General features: G+C 43.0%; 1 protein-coding gene across 8 annotated transcripts in view; it reads left to right on the forward strand.

Moving 5' to 3' along the window:
* PARP4 (poly(ADP-ribose) polymerase family member 4) overlaps nucleotides 1-20,519 on the forward strand; it is a 716,724-nt gene that overhangs the window by 475,423 nt on the left and 220,782 nt on the right. For 7 of the 8 annotated variants that reach the window (XM_077483981.1, XM_077483982.1, XM_077483983.1 and 4 more), the window contains exons 33-34: nucleotides 3,453-3,491; nucleotides 15,201-15,239. In XM_077483981.1, coding sequence (XP_077340107.1) covers nucleotides 3,453-3,491; nucleotides 15,201-15,239 — 78 coding nt within the window. The remainder of the gene's footprint in view (nucleotides 1-3,452; nucleotides 3,492-15,200; nucleotides 15,240-20,519) is intronic. The other variant, XM_077483984.1, reaches the window with a different exon arrangement.

Below are 20,519 nucleotides of genomic sequence, written 5' to 3' on the forward strand. Positions count from 1 at the left end.
CGTTTTCCTGTCATAGTTTTTCAGTCGTAACAAGTTTCCTGACGTAGTTTTTCCTGTGTCGTTACATTTTCTGTCATAGCATTTAGTTTGTAGCGTTTTCCTGTCATAGTGTTTTCCTGTGTAGCTTTCATTCGTAGCGATTTTCCTGTCTTAGCGATTTTCCTGTCGTAGCTTTTCTGTTGCAGCATTTCTGTCATATCGATTTTTCTGCTGCAGCATTTTCCTGTGTAGCTTTCATTCGTAGTTATTCTCCTGTCGTGGCAGTTTCCTGGGTAGCTTTCTTTTGTAGCATTGTCCTGTCATAGCATTTTAGTTCATAGCATTCCTGTCAGCTAGTGCTCACATCCAGGGTCTGTCACGTCTACGGATCCATACAGGCTGAGGTTTCGTTTTTAGATGTTTGACCACAATCTTCTCGCCCGTAGTACGTGCGTCATATGATGCACGTTCATTTCATTACAACCATACGACTACCCACCACGATCTGTGGGTACACCAGCCCTGAGGGTTTCAGTTTGCTACCTGTCTCTGTTTTCTGACCTAGCCTTTCGTTTCGTAGCATTTCTGTTAGCTCGAGCTCACATGCAAGGTCTGTCATGTCTACGGATCCAAGGGGGCTGAGGTTTCGTTTTTAATTGATTGTCGACCCACAATCTTCTCGCAATTTTGCAAAGATTGCTCGCCCACTCAGAGTTACTTCAAAGTGATGAAGACAAAAGTGATAGTGAGCATTGTAAAATTAACCAGTTAAGGCAATGGGCTAGGAAGTTGTGAGAATCCATTCAGACTCAATGGACTCCCTAATGCAAAAGAGCCTTCCATCGACTCAAGAAGAGCCTCACATAGGACCCACTGCTAGCTTTTGCTAAACTTGCCAAATCTTATGAGCTCCACCTGGACACCAGTTGAAAGGGACTGGGGGGGTGTTTGTACCAAGAACATGATGGGAGGTTATATCCCATAGCTTACATACAAGTTCCTGGTCTTGAAGTGGACCATCAATGACAAATTGAATTACTACTTTTATAGGGCCTCTATTGAAGTCAGGACAGACAATAATCCTCTAACTTATCTTCTGACAACATCCTTGGCTAGCCGCCCTGTCTGAGTTTCAATTCAGCTTGAAATATCAGCGTCAGTGTCAGGGTACCAAGATGCAGATGCTTTATCTTGAAGACCTCATGGCGCAGATCTGGGTTTAGAAAGTTGGACTTGTGACATCTGAGGGGGTCCAGTCCTTATATTAAGCGGTTGAACATCGCTACAAAGGAGCTCTGGGGGCAGAAGCCATTGGAGTTACTCCATCGGGAGTACCCAGATGCTACTGTGATTTTTCTCAAGTGCGAAGCGAAGGGCTCCCACAGTTTTTGAAGAGAGACTTAAGGATGGATTAGAGTGAGGCTCCACTATACTGTTTAACTTTTAAAAGCTTTGACCAAGAGAGATCCCAGCCTGTTAGTAAATGGTTCTGTCCTGAACTCTAAGCTAGTTTACTATGAATGGGACTGATTGCAGGTACAAGATGGTATCATCTTTAGGAAAGGTCCTTCAGAAGATTTAAAAGAAAGGTGGCAGTTATTTCTCCCAGAGAAACACAGATGTGCTTTAGTAACAACTCTTCACTATGAACATGGGCAATGAGGACCAGATGGGACCTTTAGGTTGATTAGGGACCATTTATAATAGCCTGTTATGGGAGCAGAAGTAGAGAGCTACTGACACTCATGCTTACAGTGCATCCAGAGAAAGAGAGTTTACCAACCAAAGCTGCTCCCATGGGTCATCTACAAAGTCAAGGGCCTATGGAGCTGGTGTGCATTGACTTGCTGTGCTTAGAACCCGATGTCTATGGGAGAAGCAATGTTTCAGTGGTGACTGACAACTTCACTTGATATTCTCAAGCCTTCCCCACCAAAGACCAGCAAACAGTCACTGTGGCCAAAGTACTGGTGGAAAAATTATTTGTGCATTGGGTCTATCACAAAGGATACATTTAAACCAAGGCAGAGACTTGAAAAGTAAACTTGTTCTCAAGCTATGTGAACTGCTGGGCAATGTAAAAGTCCAAACCCCCCCATATCATCCATAGGGCGATCCTCTACCTCAACGGTTCAACCACACCCTGTTGAACATGCTGGGAACTTTGCCCTCAGAAAAGAACCAACATTGGGAGAACTAAATTGCTACCAAAGTTAAAGAGGAAGTAAAGGCTATTTAAAAAAAAAAATGCAACCTGCAAGACAAAGGCATAATGAGCTAGTAATGCATAGCATACTAGCTCATTATGAATAACTTACCTGAGAACGAAGCCCCTGAAGTGGTCTTCCGTCTTCATGTTCGCCACTGCCATGTATCCTGGAGTGACTTCCGGGTCTCGCTGCTCCAGCGCTGTGATTCGCCGGAGTCACTCCCGCGCATGCGCATGGGAGCCGACACGAGCGGCATATCGCCGTGATCTGCAGCCTGCCCAGTGCGCCTGCATGCCGCTGTCTACGGCGCATGCGTCATAGACAGCAGTGGCTGTCTTTTTGTAAATATCTCCTAAACCGTATAGGTTTAGGAGATATTTCTTGGACCTACAGGTAAGCCTTAATCTAGGCTTACCTGTAGGTCAAAGTGGTTTGTAAGGGTTTACATCCACTGTAATGCCTTTACCAACACAACTAATTATGCCATTGGGTATCCCCCCCGTACAGACTATTGTTCAGTAGAGAAACTCAGTTGCCGGTTGACCTAGCTTTTGGAACTTCCATAGATCAGACATCCTTAACTTCATACAAGGGGTATGTTGTTTGACTATGAAAAAATTGAAGTTGGCTAATGAAAAGGCAAAAGAAATTGCTACTATCTGAGAACAAGGAAATAAAACAAATTTTGACCTCAAGGTGAAAGTACAAGATCTCCAGCTGGGGGATCGTGTGTTGTTGAGAAACTTGGGCATACCCAACAAACACGTCAGAAAATGTCAAATAGCCCAAATGTACTGAGTAGATGCTCCGTCCCAGTGCAAAAATTTGGACTGCTCGCCGTTCCCCAGAATCTCCATGTAAGGATGGTGATATCCCCATTGCATAGGGGAAGGTAGATGTATTAAGTACATTTTTTATTTCCCTGTGGGTTTTTTTTCAGTGTAAACAGCATTTTAGCATGGGAAACCTTGTTTTTTTTTTAAGGATATTTAAACTTGAGAACAAAAATGTATCGTATTATATTGCAGCTCAGTACTTGGATAACCCTGGACAGTGCAAAGAACATCAATAATATGAAAAGTGGAGTAACCTGTATCAACTCATCAGAAAACACCTTATAACTGTTATAAACACAGTAAATTGAAATCTTACCAGTTACTGTGGTTTACTATGTCTAACACTCTTCATTGTATATTATACAATATATATAATTTTAATATTTCAAAAGTTACAAATTATGATAATAATTACTTTTTTTTTCAGGGATCAAGAATGACATCAGATGGAGTCAACTTAGATGAAGTATGTTCTTTCCATACATTACTCATATGAAGCTTAAAGGGGTTGTAAAGGTTCGTTTTTGATAGGTTCCTTTAAGCTAGTGCATTGTTGGTTCACTTACCTTTTCCTTCGATTTCCCTTCTAAATGTTTTTTATCTTTGTTTTCTTTGTCTGAATTTATCACTTCCTGTTCCTCCTCAGTAAGCTGTTCTGGCTGACTAAACACCACTCGGATTATGGTGTGAAGTTTACTGAGGAGAAACAGGAAGTGAGAAATTCAGACGACAGAAAAAAAAAACATTTAGAAGGGAAATCGAAGGAAAAGGTAAGTGAACCAACAATGCACTAGCTTAAAGGAACCTATTTAGAAAATAAAAAAACAAAGCTTTACAACCCCTTTAAACCGGTTGCATTACTTACAATTATCATGTAATAGTTTGAAGGAAAGTACAATAAACAGAGATGTGCAAAGTGGAGAAACCCTTAAAGCAGAAGTAAGGCCTCAGCTTATCTGTCCCTACTTTTCATATGGATTACAGTAGTGCAGTTCGTTCTGCACTCCTATGAACCATTTTCAGTCAACAGCGCTAAAGCCTGCTGTCGGCTTACATCACTCATCCAGACAAAGCTGGGGAAAGATCCCGACTTTACAGTCAGGTTTCACCCAGATGACTGGACCAGCAGCTGGCACATCCTCTCATCTGCACCGCTGGAAGACTGAGCCAGCTACTCCCTCCCCTCTCAAGCCCAGCACTCCAGTGAGGGCTGGAGGGGCAAAGCAGAGAGCCAGTCACGGCTTTATACTCAGAGCGGAAGAGAAAATTGAGCAATCTAGCAGTATTTGATGGTGCGTCTTAAAGTTTTTTTTTTTTTTTAAACCCTTATCAGAAAACACCTTTATAACTGCTATAACCACAGTAACTGGAAATTATACCAGTTACTCTGGATCACTTTACTTAACATGGTTAGTTGTGCAATTTAATATGATTATACGGCACATATAATTGTATTATTTCAATATTTAAATTTTATGTTTGTTACATTTATTGTCAGGGATCAAGTATGATGCCTGACACAGACGAAGAAGTATGTTCTTTCAGTACATCACCAATAAAAAATCTGTAATTGTATCTTTGTTTTTTATTTTTGCCAAAATTTGTTTTTGTTTTTTTTGCATGGTGTTTGAATAATTTGCCACACCAGTCATTTACATGCCACTATATACAGTATCTCACAAAAATGAGTACACCCCTCACATTTTTGTAAATATTTTATTATATCTTTTCATGTGACAACACTGAAGAAATTACACTTTTCTACAATTTAAAATAGTGAGTGTACAGCTTGTATAACAGTGTAAAATTGCCGTCCCCTCAAAATGACTCAACACAGACATTAAAAAGCCATTAATGTCTAAACTGCTGGCAAAAAAAGTGTGTACACCCTGTAAGTGAAAGTGTCCAAATTGGGTCCAAAGTGTCAATATTTTGTGTTGCCACCATTATTTTCCTGCACTGCCTTAACTTTCTTGGACATGGAGTTCACCGGAGCTTCACAGGTTGCCACTGGAATCCTCTTCCACTCCTCCATGATGACATCATAGAGCTGGTGGATGTTAGAGACCTTGCACTCCTCCACCTTTCATTTTAGGATGCCCCACAGATGCTCAATAGGGTTTAGGTCTGGAGACATGCTTGGCCACTCCATCACCTTTACCCTCAGCTTCTTTAGCAAGGCAGTGGTTGTCTTGGAAGTGTGTTTGGGGTCATTATCATATTGGAATACTGCCCTGCGGCCCAGTCTCTGAAGGGATCATGCTCTGCTTCAGTATGTCACAGAACATGATGGCATTCATGGTTCCCTCAATGAACTGTAGGTCACCAGTTCTGGCATCACTCATGCAGCCCAGACCATGATACTCCCGCCACCACTTGACTGTAGGCAAGACACAGTTGTCTTTGTACTCCTCAGCTTGTTGCCAACACGCTTGACACCATCTGAACCAAATAAGTTTATCTTGGTATCATCAGATCAAAGGATTGGTTCCAGTAATCCATGTCCTTAGTCTGCTTGTTTTCAGCAAACTGCGGGCTTTCTTGTGCATCATCTTTAGAAGATGCTTCCTTATGGGATGACAGCCATGCAGATTAATTTGATGCAGTGTGCGACATATGGTCTAAGCACTGACAGGCTGAGTTCCCCACCCTTTTAAACTCTGCAGCAATGCCTGGCAGCACTCATACGTCTATTTCCCAAAGATAATCTGTGGATATGAGGCTGAGCACATGCACTCAATTTCTTTGGTCGCCAATTGCGAGGCCTGTTCTGAGTGGAACCTGTCCTGTTAAACCGCTGTATGGTCTTGGCCATCATGCTGCAGCTCAGTTTCGGGGCCTTGCCAATCTACCTAAATCCTATGCCATCTTTATGTAGGGCAACATTTTTTTTTCAGATCCTCAGAAAGTTATTTGCCATGAGGTGCCATATTGAACTTTCAGTGACCAGTATGAGAGTGTGAGAGTAATAACACAAAATTTAACACACCTTCTCTCCATTCACACCTGAGCCCTTGTAACATTAACAAGTCACATGACACTGGGGAGGCAAAATGGCTAAGTTTGCCCAATTTGGACATTTTCACTTAGGGGCGTACTCACTTTTATTGCCAGCAGTTTAGACATTAAAGGCTGTGTGTTGAGTTATTTTGAGGGGACAGTAAATACACTGTTATACAAGCTGTACACTTACTACTTAACATTATAGCAAAGTGTCATTTCTTCATATCTTTAATGTTGTCACATGAAAAGATATAATAAAATATTTACAAAAATGTGATGGGTGTACTAATTTTTGTGTAATACTGTATATACAGTTAGGTCCATATACAGTATATTTGGACACAGGCACAATTATAATACTTTTGGCTCCGTGTGCCACCAGAATAAAATTAAAATGAAACAATCCAAATTAATTTGAAGTGCAGACTTTCAGCTTTAATTCAAGGGGTTAAACATAAATATCAAGTACACATTTTAGGAACTACAACCATTTTTATACAGAGTGCCCCCCCCCCCCCCCATTTTCAGGGTCTCAAATGTAATTGGACAAATAAATATAATCATAAATAAAATGTTAATTTTTAATATTTGGTTGAGAATCCTTGGACGTTACTAAAGACTGGGTTTCCTCCTTTCTGATGCTTTGCCAGGCTCTAACTGCAGCTTTCTTCAGTTGTTCTTTGTGGGTCTTTCTGCCTTTAGTTTTGCCTTCAGCAAGTGAAATGCATGCACAATAGGGTTGAGATTAGGTGATTGACTCTGCCATTGCAGACTATACCTCTTCTATTCCTTCAAAATGGGTTTCTTTTTGCAGTGTGTTTTTATTTTTTATAATTACTTTATTTTCAAAGATATTTGCATATGACAGCCAAAGTGTACGGTATATACAGTAGCATCTGCATATCAAAGAAAAAGGGTAATACACAAGCAAATCTATAACATATGACATCACCCCCAACTCTTTACAACATAGTGGCCCTGAGAGGCCATAGTCCGGTTGTGTAAATTGTAGACTGCTTAGAAATCGGGGGGAGGTTGTCGAGTAACTACATAAAGGACCTACTACATGAGACCACATATGCAAATAAAATAAGGTAGGGCAAAGTGAATCAAAACTTTGAGACAACACAACATGTAACATTACTGCCCTATGGATCGCTTAGCTCTGAAATAGGGCCATAATGCGATTATGATATGCATAAAGATATACAGTTATCTAACCAAACAACCAGCCAAGCTAAGAGTGTCAATGTAAGTAGACAGTACTGTAAGAAGGGTGAAAAGGTTGGGAAAACGGATGTTTCCAAGGCATAGTAGGAACAGAATCAGAAAGACAAATGAGAAGGCAGATTAGATAGAAATATAGTACTTCATGTCCGGAGAGTGAGGCAACATTCAAGAAGTCAGTCCTGCTGTGCCATTTCCCATAGATACACATCAGTATACACATAGTGATGCCAGGATCTCCAGGTCTCGCAGTTGCAGTGTGTTTTGGATCATTGTCCATCTGTATTGTGAAGCACTGTCCAATCAACTTTGTTGCATTTGGCTGAATCTAGACCAGGGGTGCCCAACCAGTGGCCCGGGGGCCACATGTGGCCCACGGAGCCCTCTGATGTGGCCCACGACCTCCTTCTGTGGGATGGCGGGTTGGCAAGCCCAGATCATGGGTTGCAGGCCCACCATCCCAGAGCATCTGTGTTGTTAATGAAGCCAGCAAAGCAAGCAGCTGTGGAGCAGAGCTGTATAAGCTGGTGCTTCCTGTATAGCGATGTCTCTTGCCACAGGCGGAGTGATACCAAATGCACTCTGCCTGGAACAGCAACAGCAGGCGATACCGGAATGGAAGACTGTTATTAAAGGTCAGTTTATTACTAAAATTGCAGTGCATATATGGGCATATCTGTGCAGTGGTTACTGGGCTGCTTTCAAACTGATCTGCAGGTGCAGTACACCTTCAGGTTACCTGCACTGAGGCATAGGCTCCTGTTATTACCTGTGGGTTTGGTGAGCTTTCAGAAAGTGCACTACACCTGTAGGATATAATAGAAGTCTATGGCAAAATGTAGCTAACCCACAGGAAAGACACAGGTGCACTGCGCTGCATTAGTGTGACAGTCCCCTTTTACACAATTGGTCTGACCCAATCAAACCCTCCATTCACCTCTATGAAATGGCAGATGTAAACAGATGTGTGTCCTTTTACACTCGCCTACCTCCAATCTGATTCGCTAAAAAAAAAAAAAAAAAAACGAAGGGGATCAATCCTCTTCCGTCTGGGTGGATCAGAGGACCCATAGAGTAGAGTGGGCTGTGTCCGTGTCCACTCTGCACGGACCTGTCATCCACCTGCTCTGTTGATTGTGGCCCGCAACCGGTTACCAAATCGCTTAAGTGGCCCTAGCTCTTCAAAGGGTTGAGCACCCCTGATCTAGACTGACATTATATCTCTAAACAATGCATAATTCATCTGGCTGCTGTCTGTATTCTGTCACATCATCCATAAACTCCAATGACCCAATGCCACTGGAAGCCATGCATGCCCATGCCATCACACTGCCTCCACCATGTTTTACAGATTACGTTGTATGCTTTGGATCATGAGCTGTTCCCAGCCTTCTCCACACTTTTTTCTTCCCTTCATTCTGGTACAGATTAAGCTTAGTTTCATCCATCCAAAGAATGCTTTTCCAGAACTGGTCTGGCTTTTTTAGATTTTTTTTTGGCAAAGTCTTATCTGGCTTTTCTATTCTTCAGGCTTAAGAATGGTTTGCATCTTGTGTTGAATCCTCTGTATTTGCTCTCATGAAGTCTTGATTGTATACTTTGACAATGATACACCCACCTCCTGGAGAGTGTCCTTCACTTGTCTGGATGTTGTGGATGGGTTTTTCTTTACCATAGAGAGGATCCTGTGATCATCCACCACTGTTATCTTCTGTGGATGTCCAGGCCTTTTTATGTTACTGAACTCACCAGTGCGTTCTTTCCTCAGAATGTACCAAACTGTTGATTTGGCCACTCCTAATGTTACTATCTTTCTGATAGATTTGTTTTGTTTTTAAGCCCTTTGAACACATGATGTGTTTGGAGGAAGAAGAATGCTGACTATGACCCTAAAAACACCATCCCTACTGTCAAGCACAGAGGTGGAAAAATTATGCTTTTGGGCTGTTTCTCTGCTAAAGGTACAGGCTGACTTTGCTGTATTGAGGGACAGGGGGATTTTTTTTTAAAAAGGTTTTTATTTGCCAAATGTACATACATGTCAGGTACAAAGCATAACATTGAAATACAATATATTCCATGAATTACAACCAAATTACAACTTATGGGTAGCCTTTTTTTTTTTTTTAAAGAAACAGTATATAAGCGATGAGCTTTCTCACACAATAAAATAGTAGCCTTAATAGTAGTCTTGTATTATTACTCATAACCTCATCCTCTATGATTCCCAATAATCCCAAAAGTGGGCTACAAATATTAGGCAGATCCAATGTGTCAGCTATGAATTGGGTCACCTGGGACCATAGAGGCCTTATTCTATCACATTCCCAGACCATATGTATAAAGGAACCCTCTGCAAAGGAGCATTTATGACAAGTGGGGTTGTCTCTCCTTCCCATTTTATATAATCTAAGTGGAGTGTAATATGTTTGATGTAGGTACCTTAGTTGGATCATTTTGTCTCTAGCAGATATAACCATAGGTAAATATGAAGCGAGTACCTCCTCCCATTGGTCCTCTGTAATTTCTGGTATAAGCTCAGTCCATTTCTCCCTAAGTTTCCTTTCTTTTGGGTATACTTTTCCCGCAAGAGTGTTATTATAGGTGGAGATTAGTTTTGTGTGTTCCGGATGCGCGAGGAGTGTCTCCATTTTGGAGTTTACAAGGGATACTGGCTCTGCTCCAAATTGAGCACGAGCAGCATGTTTTAGTCTGGTATATTGGTATTCCCACGTATCTGGAAGATCCAGAACCCTTTTCAGTTGTACAAATGACTTAAAATCCCCCTCATCATCATATAATTGGTGTAAGCAGGTCAATCCAAATTTGGCCCATCTATAACCATCCTCCAAATGGAAAAACTCCTTCTTCAAGCATGGGTTAAACCACAATGGGGCATTAGGTGACAGCTGAAGCAGAGTGTCCAGTATATGTTTTATACAAATCCCCAGAATCCGTTTAGCAGAGCCATGCATTTAATTTACTCTCTCAGTGGGTGTCACCCCCCTGAAGAAGAAATTCAACAGTGTCTCATAAGAAGTCACCACAGCCGCCTCAACTACCACTGCCGCATTATTCAGCTGTGGAAACATCCGCCAATGAATATGTACTAGTTGTGAGGTGAGATAATATAGGTGGAGGTCAGGTACTGCCAGTCCACCTCTCCCCACCGGTAGTTGTAGAAGCTCCAGCGTGATTCTTGCCCCTGTTGCCCCACAGAAAAGAGGTCAGTAGAGAATTAATGTGCCTAAATGTCTTTTTCGGGATGTATTTTGGGGCATTAGAGAGGACGTAGAGGAATTTGGGGAGGAAAATCATTTTAAATAAGTTGGCCCTCCCAAACAGTGTAAGTGGTAAATCCTTCCACTTCCGAATCCTATCCTGGAAGGCTGTAATTACGGGCCATAGGTTCATCTCAACAAATGAGTCCACTGGGAATTGGATCGTTATTCCCAAATATTTAAATTGTGAGACTATGGTTAAGGGACACTGTTCGGGAAGGGACAACATCGGCTGTGGATCTAGAGGAAAAAGGGCCGACTTAGTCCAGTTAATACGAAAACCGGAAAAGTCACCAAACTCCTGAACCAGGGAGACTGCAGATTGACAAAGAAACTTCTGGGTCGCCCTGCCCGTATTAACGTGTTGAGTCTGTAAATTAACATATAATCTACGGGATTCATTTGTGTACAGTGGCCAGGTATGAATCCTCTCTGATCAGAATTTATTAGTTTGAGAACCACCGACAGCAGTCTACTGGCCAAAACCTTGGCCAGTATCTTGACGTCAGAATTGATTAATGAGATTGGCCTATATGATTCACATTCTTGGGGATCTTTCCCTGGTTTTGGGATCACCACAATCAGCGCTTCTCTCATAGAGTCTGGAAGTATTTCATCCTTTTCAGCTGCAATAAAAACTTTTTGCAAAAGAGGAACTAGTTGTTCCCTATGCAGCTGATACCAGTCAGCCGGAAATCCATTGAGGCCCGAAGACTTATCAGTTTTAAAGGAAGAAATAGCCCCAGATATCTCCTCCTGTGTAATGGGTAGGTCCAAAGCTACGCTATCCTCCAGCGTCAATGAAGGTAAAGTAAGGGATACCAGGTAAGTGTTTAGGTCCGGTGGAGTATGTCGAGTCTGAGTCTGATACAGGGTTTCAAAGAAGTTTACAAAGGTGTTCAAGATCTCAGGCAGTTCTCTCACTGTTCCCCCCCCCCGGGATTCCTAAGTTGCATTACAGAGGTCGGAGTATACAATGGCTTTGCTAAAAAAGCTAATAGACGGCCACTTTTGTCTCCAAACTCAAAAAAGGACCTAGATTGGTGTAGTTGATTTTTTGTAGCATGTTCAGTCAGGAGCAGTTTATACAGTCTGGGTCGATCTTTCCATATTTGGTACTTACTAGGGGATGGGTCATGAATGTAATTACTTTCCGCCTCCGAGGTCTCAGACTCTGCTTTTTTAACTTCTGAGTTCAGAGCTCTGGAGAAATCCCTAGTTTCCGCAGTGAACACCACTCTCATAGTTGCCTTAAAGGCATCCCACTGGTTAGCAATCCGTGTGTCCCTCCCATTCTCTCTCCAGAAATGCTCAATATTCGTTTTGCATTTTATAGTAATAAATTCCTCCTGGAGCCAATATACATTCATACACCAGTGTCGTCTTCCCCGAGGGTCATCAAGATCTAGCGTGATCTCCAACTGAGAATGGTCCGAAATGGCTCTAGGGAGATATCTAACACCTGAAATGAGCGGGAGGCCATCCAGGGTAGAGAGTAACAAATCTATCCTAGACAGTGTCTTATGGGTCTCCGAGTGACAGGAGTATTCCCTTGTTTCAGGACATCAGTGAGAGCATAGCTCTCCAGCCAGGAAGAAAGGATATAATGAGAGTTAGATACACATCCATGTCTGTCCAGATCCCCATCTGAGACTGCGTTAAAATCTCCCAACAGTAACAATGGACCCTGTGCAATCAATACAGCTTCTTGCAATATTTTGTCTAATATCTGGAGAGAGAAAGGGGGTGGAATGTACACACACACCAACATCAGGCAAACATTAAACATTCTGCATACTAGGATGACATATCTGCCAGCTGGATCCAATTTAACCTGCAGGATATGTGCTGCAGCTTTCTTGGTAACCAAAATGGCTACTCCCCTTGAATAAGTGGAGTAATTAGCATGTAATACCCTCATAACATTGTCTTTCTTCAAAGCCATTACCTTGGAGCCCTGTAAATGCATTTCTTGTAATAGGACAATGTGAGGTTTATACTTCCTAAGAAAATCAAATACAAGGGACCTCTTAATTTTCGAGTTCAGACCACGTACATTCCATGATATCAGATTTATCTTACCCGCCATCTGTACCTAAAGGGAATATGTACTTGTATATCTGTGGGAAGTCTCTCGTGTCGGAGTACCTGGGAAACTTCTATCCTGTAGAGAGCAGAGCAAGAGAGAGGGGGGAAAAAAACACACAACCGGCAGCACACAGCACAAACTTAGAAATAACTTTAACCCCACCCTTCCCACCCTGCACACAGCCCCAACCTGTTGTGTGCTTGAATCCCATAACCAAAATATACTGTAAATGACCTTGGGGGGTCACAGGTCTCTACTATTTAAAACAACACTGCATATGTCTAGACAGCATTACTTGGAAGAGGTAGACAATGTCCAGTGTGGAAGTCCATCAAAACTGGAGGGTAAAAAACCCCTCCCTCCTTCATGGGAGAGAGATCCAGAAATCACCTTGGGGAGAGAAACGTAAAAACAGGTGGGAAGCCTGCAAGGGAAAAATTAAAAAAAAAAAATGCAAAAAGAAACAAAAAAAAATAAGAAAACCACAAACACCCCTCACTCACTCTCCCTTTAACCTCTCCCCAATAAGATGAGCATCTCCCATAGATTTATGGACCTCCTCTCTTAACTCCTTGGCTTCTTTCCCCATTGTAGAATGTTCTGAAGAAGGAGAAAAAAAATACATAGACCAAGGCGGGACATTTTACCAAACTGTTGTGGTGTCAGTCATTATTGCAAAAGTAACAAGATGATGACTAAAGCTGTTCATGTGATTGTTGGCGCTTGTATTCCAAATATAACTGCAATATCCTCAGCGGGCCTCTGGGCTGCGACGTCCCATAATGTCCAGCCAACATGAAGCTTCAATAGGTGTATTAAAGAAATAGGCTTTACCTCTATCCACCACCCGTAGTTTTGCTGGGTAGAGCATACTGTACGGCATCTGTAATTCCTGTAGCCTTTTCTTAACCATGTACAAAACTGGCTCTCTGCTTCTGCATGACTGCAGAGAAATCCGGGTATATGGAAATGCGGTTCCCATTATACTGTAATTCACACCCTGTACGGGCTGCACAAAGGATGCTTTCCCGGTCTCTGAAATGTAATATCCGGGCAATAAGTGGGCGCGGATGTGCACCAGGAGGAGGTGGTTTAGAAGGGATTCTGTGGGCCCTCTCTATTGCAAATAAACATGAGAATGTAGTCTCAGCCATATTATCTTTAAACCATAGTTCTAGAAAATCCTGTCTGTTTACCCTCTGCTTTTTCAGGGAAACCAACAAAATGGAGGTTGTTCCTCCTCTGCCTGTCTTCCATGTCTCCCAGCTTTTTAGTACGGGCACTGACATCTCTATGCAAGATTTGCACTTTATTTTCCATGGGGCGCACTACATCCTCTAGATCACTAATCCGTTGCTTGGCTTCTGAGGCCCTCTCTCTGATAGTCTGTACATCTTGTTTAAGAAAATACATTTCTGCCCTTATCCCATCAATATGCTCAGTCAGAGTGGTTTGGCATGTGTATATGGCTTCCATGATTTGTTTTAGTGAGGGTTCCTCGTCGGCCTCCGCCTGCTCTTCCGTCTCCCTCACATCCCTGGGGGGACAGCTATCCAGGGATGAGCCCCTTCTCCTGCCTTGAGATCTGCGTGGTAGCGGGCTTACCTTCCCTGGCTGTATGGGTGAGCGAACGGCTCCGTTCCGCTGCGCACTGCTTGGGCCCTGTTCCTCTGCCGCATGACTGTTGCCATCTTGGGATCCCCATGCATAACGGGATAAGCGGTCGGCGGCAGATTCCATGGATGCTGGCCCGTATTTCACCATGCCCGCACGTTCTGTCAAGTCCAGGGAGTCTCAGGGTATCTGTGCTGTGAAGGATCTGTGTCTCTGACACTCAGGATTTAGATAGGATTCGTCGTCCCGGCCGGAGCTCCTTCACAGTGCTGCTCACATGTCAGCCGCTAGCTCCGCCCCCCTCGGACAGGGGGATTTTTATTGTAAAATCTTGGATGAGAACCTTCTTCCCTGAGCCAGAACACTGAAGATGGGTGGTGGATGGGTCTTCCAGCATGACAATGACCCAAAACATACCGCCAAGGCATCAAAGAGTAGTTCTGAAAGAAGCATATTAAGGTCAGGGAGTGGCCTAGTCAGTCTCCAGACTTTAATCCTATAGAAAATGTATGCAGGGAGCTGCAACTTCAAGTTGCCAAGAGACAGCCAAGAAACCTTAAAGATTTAGAGAAGATCTGTAAAGAAGAGTGGGCCAAAATCCCTCCTGAGATGTGTGCAAACCTGATCACCAACTACAATAAATATCTTATCTCTTGCCAACAAGGGTTTCGCCACCATGTACTAAGTCATGTTTTGCTTGGGTATCAAATACTTATTTTACTGAACTGAACTGCAACTTAATTTATAGCATTTGTGTTATGTGTTATTTTGCCTGGATGTTTGATTGATATTCTATCTCTATCATTTAAAATACACATATGATAAAAAATGATTGACCCTTAATTTCTTTTGAGTGGGCAAATATACAAAATCTGCATGGGATCAAATCATTTTCCCCTCTGTATATACTTTTATTATTTCAATATTTACAATTAATGTTAATAATTACATTTCTTTTCAGGGATCAAGAATGACATCAGATGAAGAAAGCTCAGAGGAAGTATGTTCTTTCCATACATTACCCATATGCAATCTGTATTTGTATCTTTACGTTCCTGATTTTTGCCAGAAGATGGTTTATTTGCATTGTGTTTGAATAGCTAGATGTGCCAGCACCAGTCATTATCCAAATGCCACAAAATTGGCAGCTGAGAAGCTCACATGCAACCTTATCCTTTTATGAAACCTGCAGTGTATTTTAATTGTGTATTCAGTCTGCGAATAATTTTTTATACAACTCTGGTTGTGTACCTTTATGACCATGAGATGAAGAGATTGACATTTTGCACATTTTGTCCCTGAATGTAGCCCCGAAAAATAAAACGAGGTCTGCAAAGGTGATAGAAGAGCACAGGTGCCTAGGGCAGAAACTGGTGACTAGATACTCTGATATCAGATGTGCAGGAGCACACCTGGCAGCTCACTATGGATGTACAAATCTCAGGTTCAGATGGAGATGGTTCATTCACAAGCCAGGGTCAGTAGCAGATCAGCATCAAAACAAACATAGGCAGACATGGGAAATCCAAGGGCAGGTCAGATGGAAGGCTAGTCAGTTACAAAGGTCAGGCATATTTCTGATTGGTTTGTTTAATCTGTCCTTTCCTCGGTAAATAGTATGCTGACTAGATGCTCAACTCAGTACGTAAAGATCTACCAGTGCTAATGATGCTTTTCTTGAGTATCTATTCCATGTATTTGTTTAGTGCCAGAAGTATGGGTTTGAGCCGTGGAAAAAGTTTTCCAAATGGGATTTCTGCTCTTGGCAATAGTTAAAGAGGGCATTCGAAAGTCCTTTGAAAATGAAGGATGTCCTCCTTTTGTTTGTCAAAAACATCCAGGAGCTCATGATAGACTTGCGGAACAAACTTGCATAGGCCAGATTTAGTATTCAGACAACAGAGGGATGGAGGTGAGATAGCTGACAATTGAGATTGTCCTGTAGACAATATGCTGACTGCAAAACAGCCTTGCTGGCAAACTATTTAAAGTCATAGGTTGGACTTGATGGACTTGCGTCTTTTTTTAACCTCACCTACTATGTAAACATGATAATTTCACCTTTTTTTTTTTTTTTAATAGTAAATGTACATATTTCTGCAGGTAAAAAATATGCATTATTTTTTTTATTGGGAGCCCAGAAAGCATTGCACTCACAATCAGCAGATCATGGGTGAAGGCTGATTGGTCGTACATCATATGGCCAAGCAGTTACACATTAACAGGAAGCATCATTGAACTACTACAGTGCTCAACTGCTCCATGGTAGTTCATTGAGAACTACACGCCCACAGCCACAAAGGCTGCCACACCTTGGGGGGGGGGGGGGGAATCCCCAACCACATGTCACATTGGGGAACCGGGGAGTTGCAGTGGATTTGTAACATGTTACACCCTGAATATGGGTGTAACATGTTACAAAAGGCAAACTTCTCCTTTAAAGTATAACTAGGATTCCATTGTGGTTCATATGATGTCTCTTCTGTAATAAAATACATTTAATTACTTTTTTTGCATTACCCCTGTCATGTGAGCTGAGCTGTGCATGTGCACATTAGCTTACAGCGACCAGCTTGATCTTTGTGTGTCAGAATGATGACCTTCCACACTGTGGGATGATGGGGACTGTTGGAGTAAAGTATAGCTAACTATAGTTCCGTCATATGACTTCCACGCACAAAGCTCCCAATCAGCCATAATTTGTCTATAGGTTAGGCAAGAAGCAGTTATTATACATACCTTTCTGCCAGCTTCCATACTGCAGGGGGTGACATCACCATCATTCTGATGAGATCCCAAAGTAGATGCTCCTTCACAGTGCAAAAATGTTGATTTCTTGCTATTTCCCAGAATGGAGGGATGGTGATATCACCATTGCCTAGGGAAAGGTAAGTTGGAAGGCTGGCCCCAGGCCAGCCTGAATTTGTAGGAGGAGTCAGAGGGCTATATGTATCCTTCCTCCTCCATCAGATGCGTTGACGGATCATTTCTGGGTTACGGCCGACGCACATCACTTCCGGGTTCCTCAGTGCAGTGTTCAGCGGCAGCAGTTCGCAGGGTACCATCCATCCACACATCCGGCGCTCAATCTGGCACCACGCCGGCAGTAGGGAGAGGGTGTCCATTCTCCCAAGTCATGCTGGTATGGGGGGCGGCTTCCCACATGGTGCTGCGAGCCAATTGGTGCAATGGGGACAGATCCAGACACATTCTGTGCAGCCAGGCTCCCCCCTCCATTCATTTCAGTCAGCATGTCACCTCCGTCTTACCCGGCTCGGCTCTGCTTCCTCCGCTGTCAGTTAAGTATCCTTCCCTGGATAATCACAATGGGAGTAGCCGGTGAACATCACACACTCTGATACCGTTGATTGGTTTTGGGAGGGAGGCCCTGTGTCTTCTGGCTCTCGGCTGGGGGCGGAGCTCCGGCCCTCCAGCCGTCTGTACTCCAGTTCCTCCTAGTCTCCACCCCTCCTGCTCTCCCTCGGAATCTTGTCACTCTCCTGCACTTTAATCATGTCATGACACAGCAGGCCAGTCTGACCACTGGAAGACCTTCAAGGCTTTTCATATGACCCCTCGCATAATGCAGATCAGTGTCAAGGATGTCACATTCTGTTAGAATGAAGCAGGATTTGGGCAGCTATTTTATGTCAGGCTCTACCACATGATGCATGTTCCAGTCAAACAGATATAACTTAATTGGCTTCATGATAAGCCCACAATTTATTCACCAACCCACCATCACAGCAGCCGGTTTCAGCAGGGGGGGTGTCATCCGCTATCTGGGGGGTTTCAGCGGGGGGGTCAGCCCTTACGCAGGGGGAGGTCTGCTCAGGGGGTCCATACGGTCACGGGGGGGTGGTCTGCCTGCATTTAGCATGCCTCCATTCATGGGGCCAGGCAATGTACTAACTCGGCATCCCTGGAAATATCGGCATGTGCACAGCAGGGGTAGTTGGGCGGTAGTTACCATAGTTAGCTTGTACCATGGCTGTGGTGTCATCCTTCAGGGGAGAGTTTATTTTTTTGTTATTTTTCAGTTGGCATAATTGTCTATCTTGCATTGGTGAGGGGGACAGAAAAGCCAGCTGGTCTGTTCCTGGAGGTCCGGGGGAGGGGCGACGCATGCTGGGAGTTGTTTCATGTGACTGGGAGTGAGAATTTTATTCTGGTCAGCATCAGTTGTTCGTAGCATTCCGTCACAGCTTTTCAATCGTAGCATTTCGTTCGTAGCATTTCGTTCGTAGCATTTCATTCACAGCTTTCATTCATAGCATTTCTGTTGTAGCGATTTTCCTGTCGCAGGATTTTTGCCGTTTTATTTTCGGTCGTTGCGTTTTCCTGTCGCAGCATTTTCCTGTCATAGCTTTTCCCGTGTAGTTTTCAAGTGTAGCATTTCCTGTCATAGCATTTCATTTGCAGTGTTTTCCCGTTGTAACGTTTTCCTGTGTATCTTTCATTCGTAGCAATTTTCCTGCGTAGCTTTCATTCGTATCAATTTTCCTGTCTCAGCAATGTTCCTGTCTCAGCAATGTTCCTGTCTCAGCAATGTTCCTGTCTTAGCTATTTTCCTGTCGTAGCTTTTCTGTCACAGCATTTCTGTTATAGCGATTTTCCTGTTGCAGCATTTTCCCATGTAGCTTTCAATTGTTGTGTTTTCCTGTCGTAGTTTTTTAGCCATAACGATTTTCCTGTCATAGTTTTTTAGCCATAACGATTTTCCTGTCGTCGTTTTTCCCGTGTAGTTACATCTCCCTTCGTATCGTTTTCCTGTGTAGCTTTCATTCGTAGCGATTTTCCTGTCATAGCATTTTCCTGTGTAGCCTTCATTCGTAGCGATTTTCCTGTCGTAGCTTTTCTGTTGCTACATTTCTGTCATATCGACTTTCCTGTTGCAGCATTTTCCTGTGTAGCTTTCATTCGTATTGATTTTCCTGTCATAGCAGTTTCCTGTGTAGCTTTCATTCGTAGCGATTTTCCTGTCGTAGCTTTTTCCTGTGTAGCTTTCATTTTTAGCGATTTTCCTGACGTAGCAGTTTCCTGGGTAGCTTTCTTTCGTAGCATTGTCCGGTTGTAGCATTTTAGTTTGTAGCATTCCTGTCAGCTAGTGCTCACATCCAAGGTCTGTCATGTCTACGGATCCATACGGGCTGAGGTTTTGTTTTTAGATGTTTGACCACAACCTTCAACCATACGACTATCCACCACGGTCTATGGGTACACCAGCCCTGAGGGTTTCAGTTTGCTACCTGTCTCTGTTTTCTGTCCTAGCCTTTCATTTTGTAGCATTTCTGTTAGCTAGGGCTCACCTGCAGGGTCTGTCACGTCTATGGATCCATACGGGCTGAGGTTTCGTTTTTAATCGATTGTCGTCCCACAATCTTCTCAACCGTACAACATACGTCATACATGCACATTCACTGTTACACCTTTACTACTACCCACCACGGTCTGTGGTACATCAGCCCTGAGTGTTTGTTATTAATTACCTGTCTTGGGACTGCAGGTTGCTCGCGCATGCTTACTGCATACACTAGGGTAGTTGTCATTAGGTTCACAATCATGCGCTGTTGGTCTTGTCATTTGTGCACCTACATCCTCATACTTGTCAGATGCGGAGGGGTGGTGGTGTTTATGCGAAAAATTTGCATTCATCTCTCCATCGTCGCATGGGGGTTCGGTTCATGGTAGCACCCCATCAGGTAGGGGTGGAACTATACCAAACGCACACCTCAGGTCTTGGTAGTTAGGTTTATCGCATTTCCAAGTGAAGACTACAAGTATAATAAATACATTTTCCCTTGCTGGCTCTTTTCTCAGTTTAAACAGCGTTTTAAAGGAAATTTAATCTCAAGAACTAAACTGTATTATATTGCCACATACCAGTGCTTAGTCCTTTGTGGTGGCTGCATTTGTTTTCAGGTTAAACACATTTTCAGGCAGTACAGAAAATACCTGTTGATCTTGCCAGAAATGCAGTGTTCTTGTCACTTCCTATGAACTGAACTAAAAGCACACTATTTTATTCCTTCTGTAAACGGCTTATCCCCCCTTCCTTGGGTAAGAGACATAAAGTAAGAAAGACTTGTATGAAGTTCATGGGGTATGAATACTTTTTCAAGCAATTCTTCAGCAGGGTCAGGGAAGCTGGTCAGAGTTGATGGGAAGATGGCTGGAGCCAAATACAGGACAATCTTAGAGAAAACCTGTTAGAGTCTGCAAAAGACTTGAGACTGGACCAGAGGTTCACCTTCTAGCAGGACAAAGCCAGGGCTACAAT

Source organism: Lithobates pipiens, unplaced genomic scaffold (assembly GCF_037356315.1).
Source record: "Lithobates pipiens isolate NorthernLeopardFrog02 unplaced genomic scaffold, aLitPip1_a1.2 Scaffold_16, whole genome shotgun sequence".
Classification (NCBI taxonomy): Eukaryota; Metazoa; Chordata; class Amphibia; order Anura; family Ranidae; genus Lithobates; species Lithobates pipiens.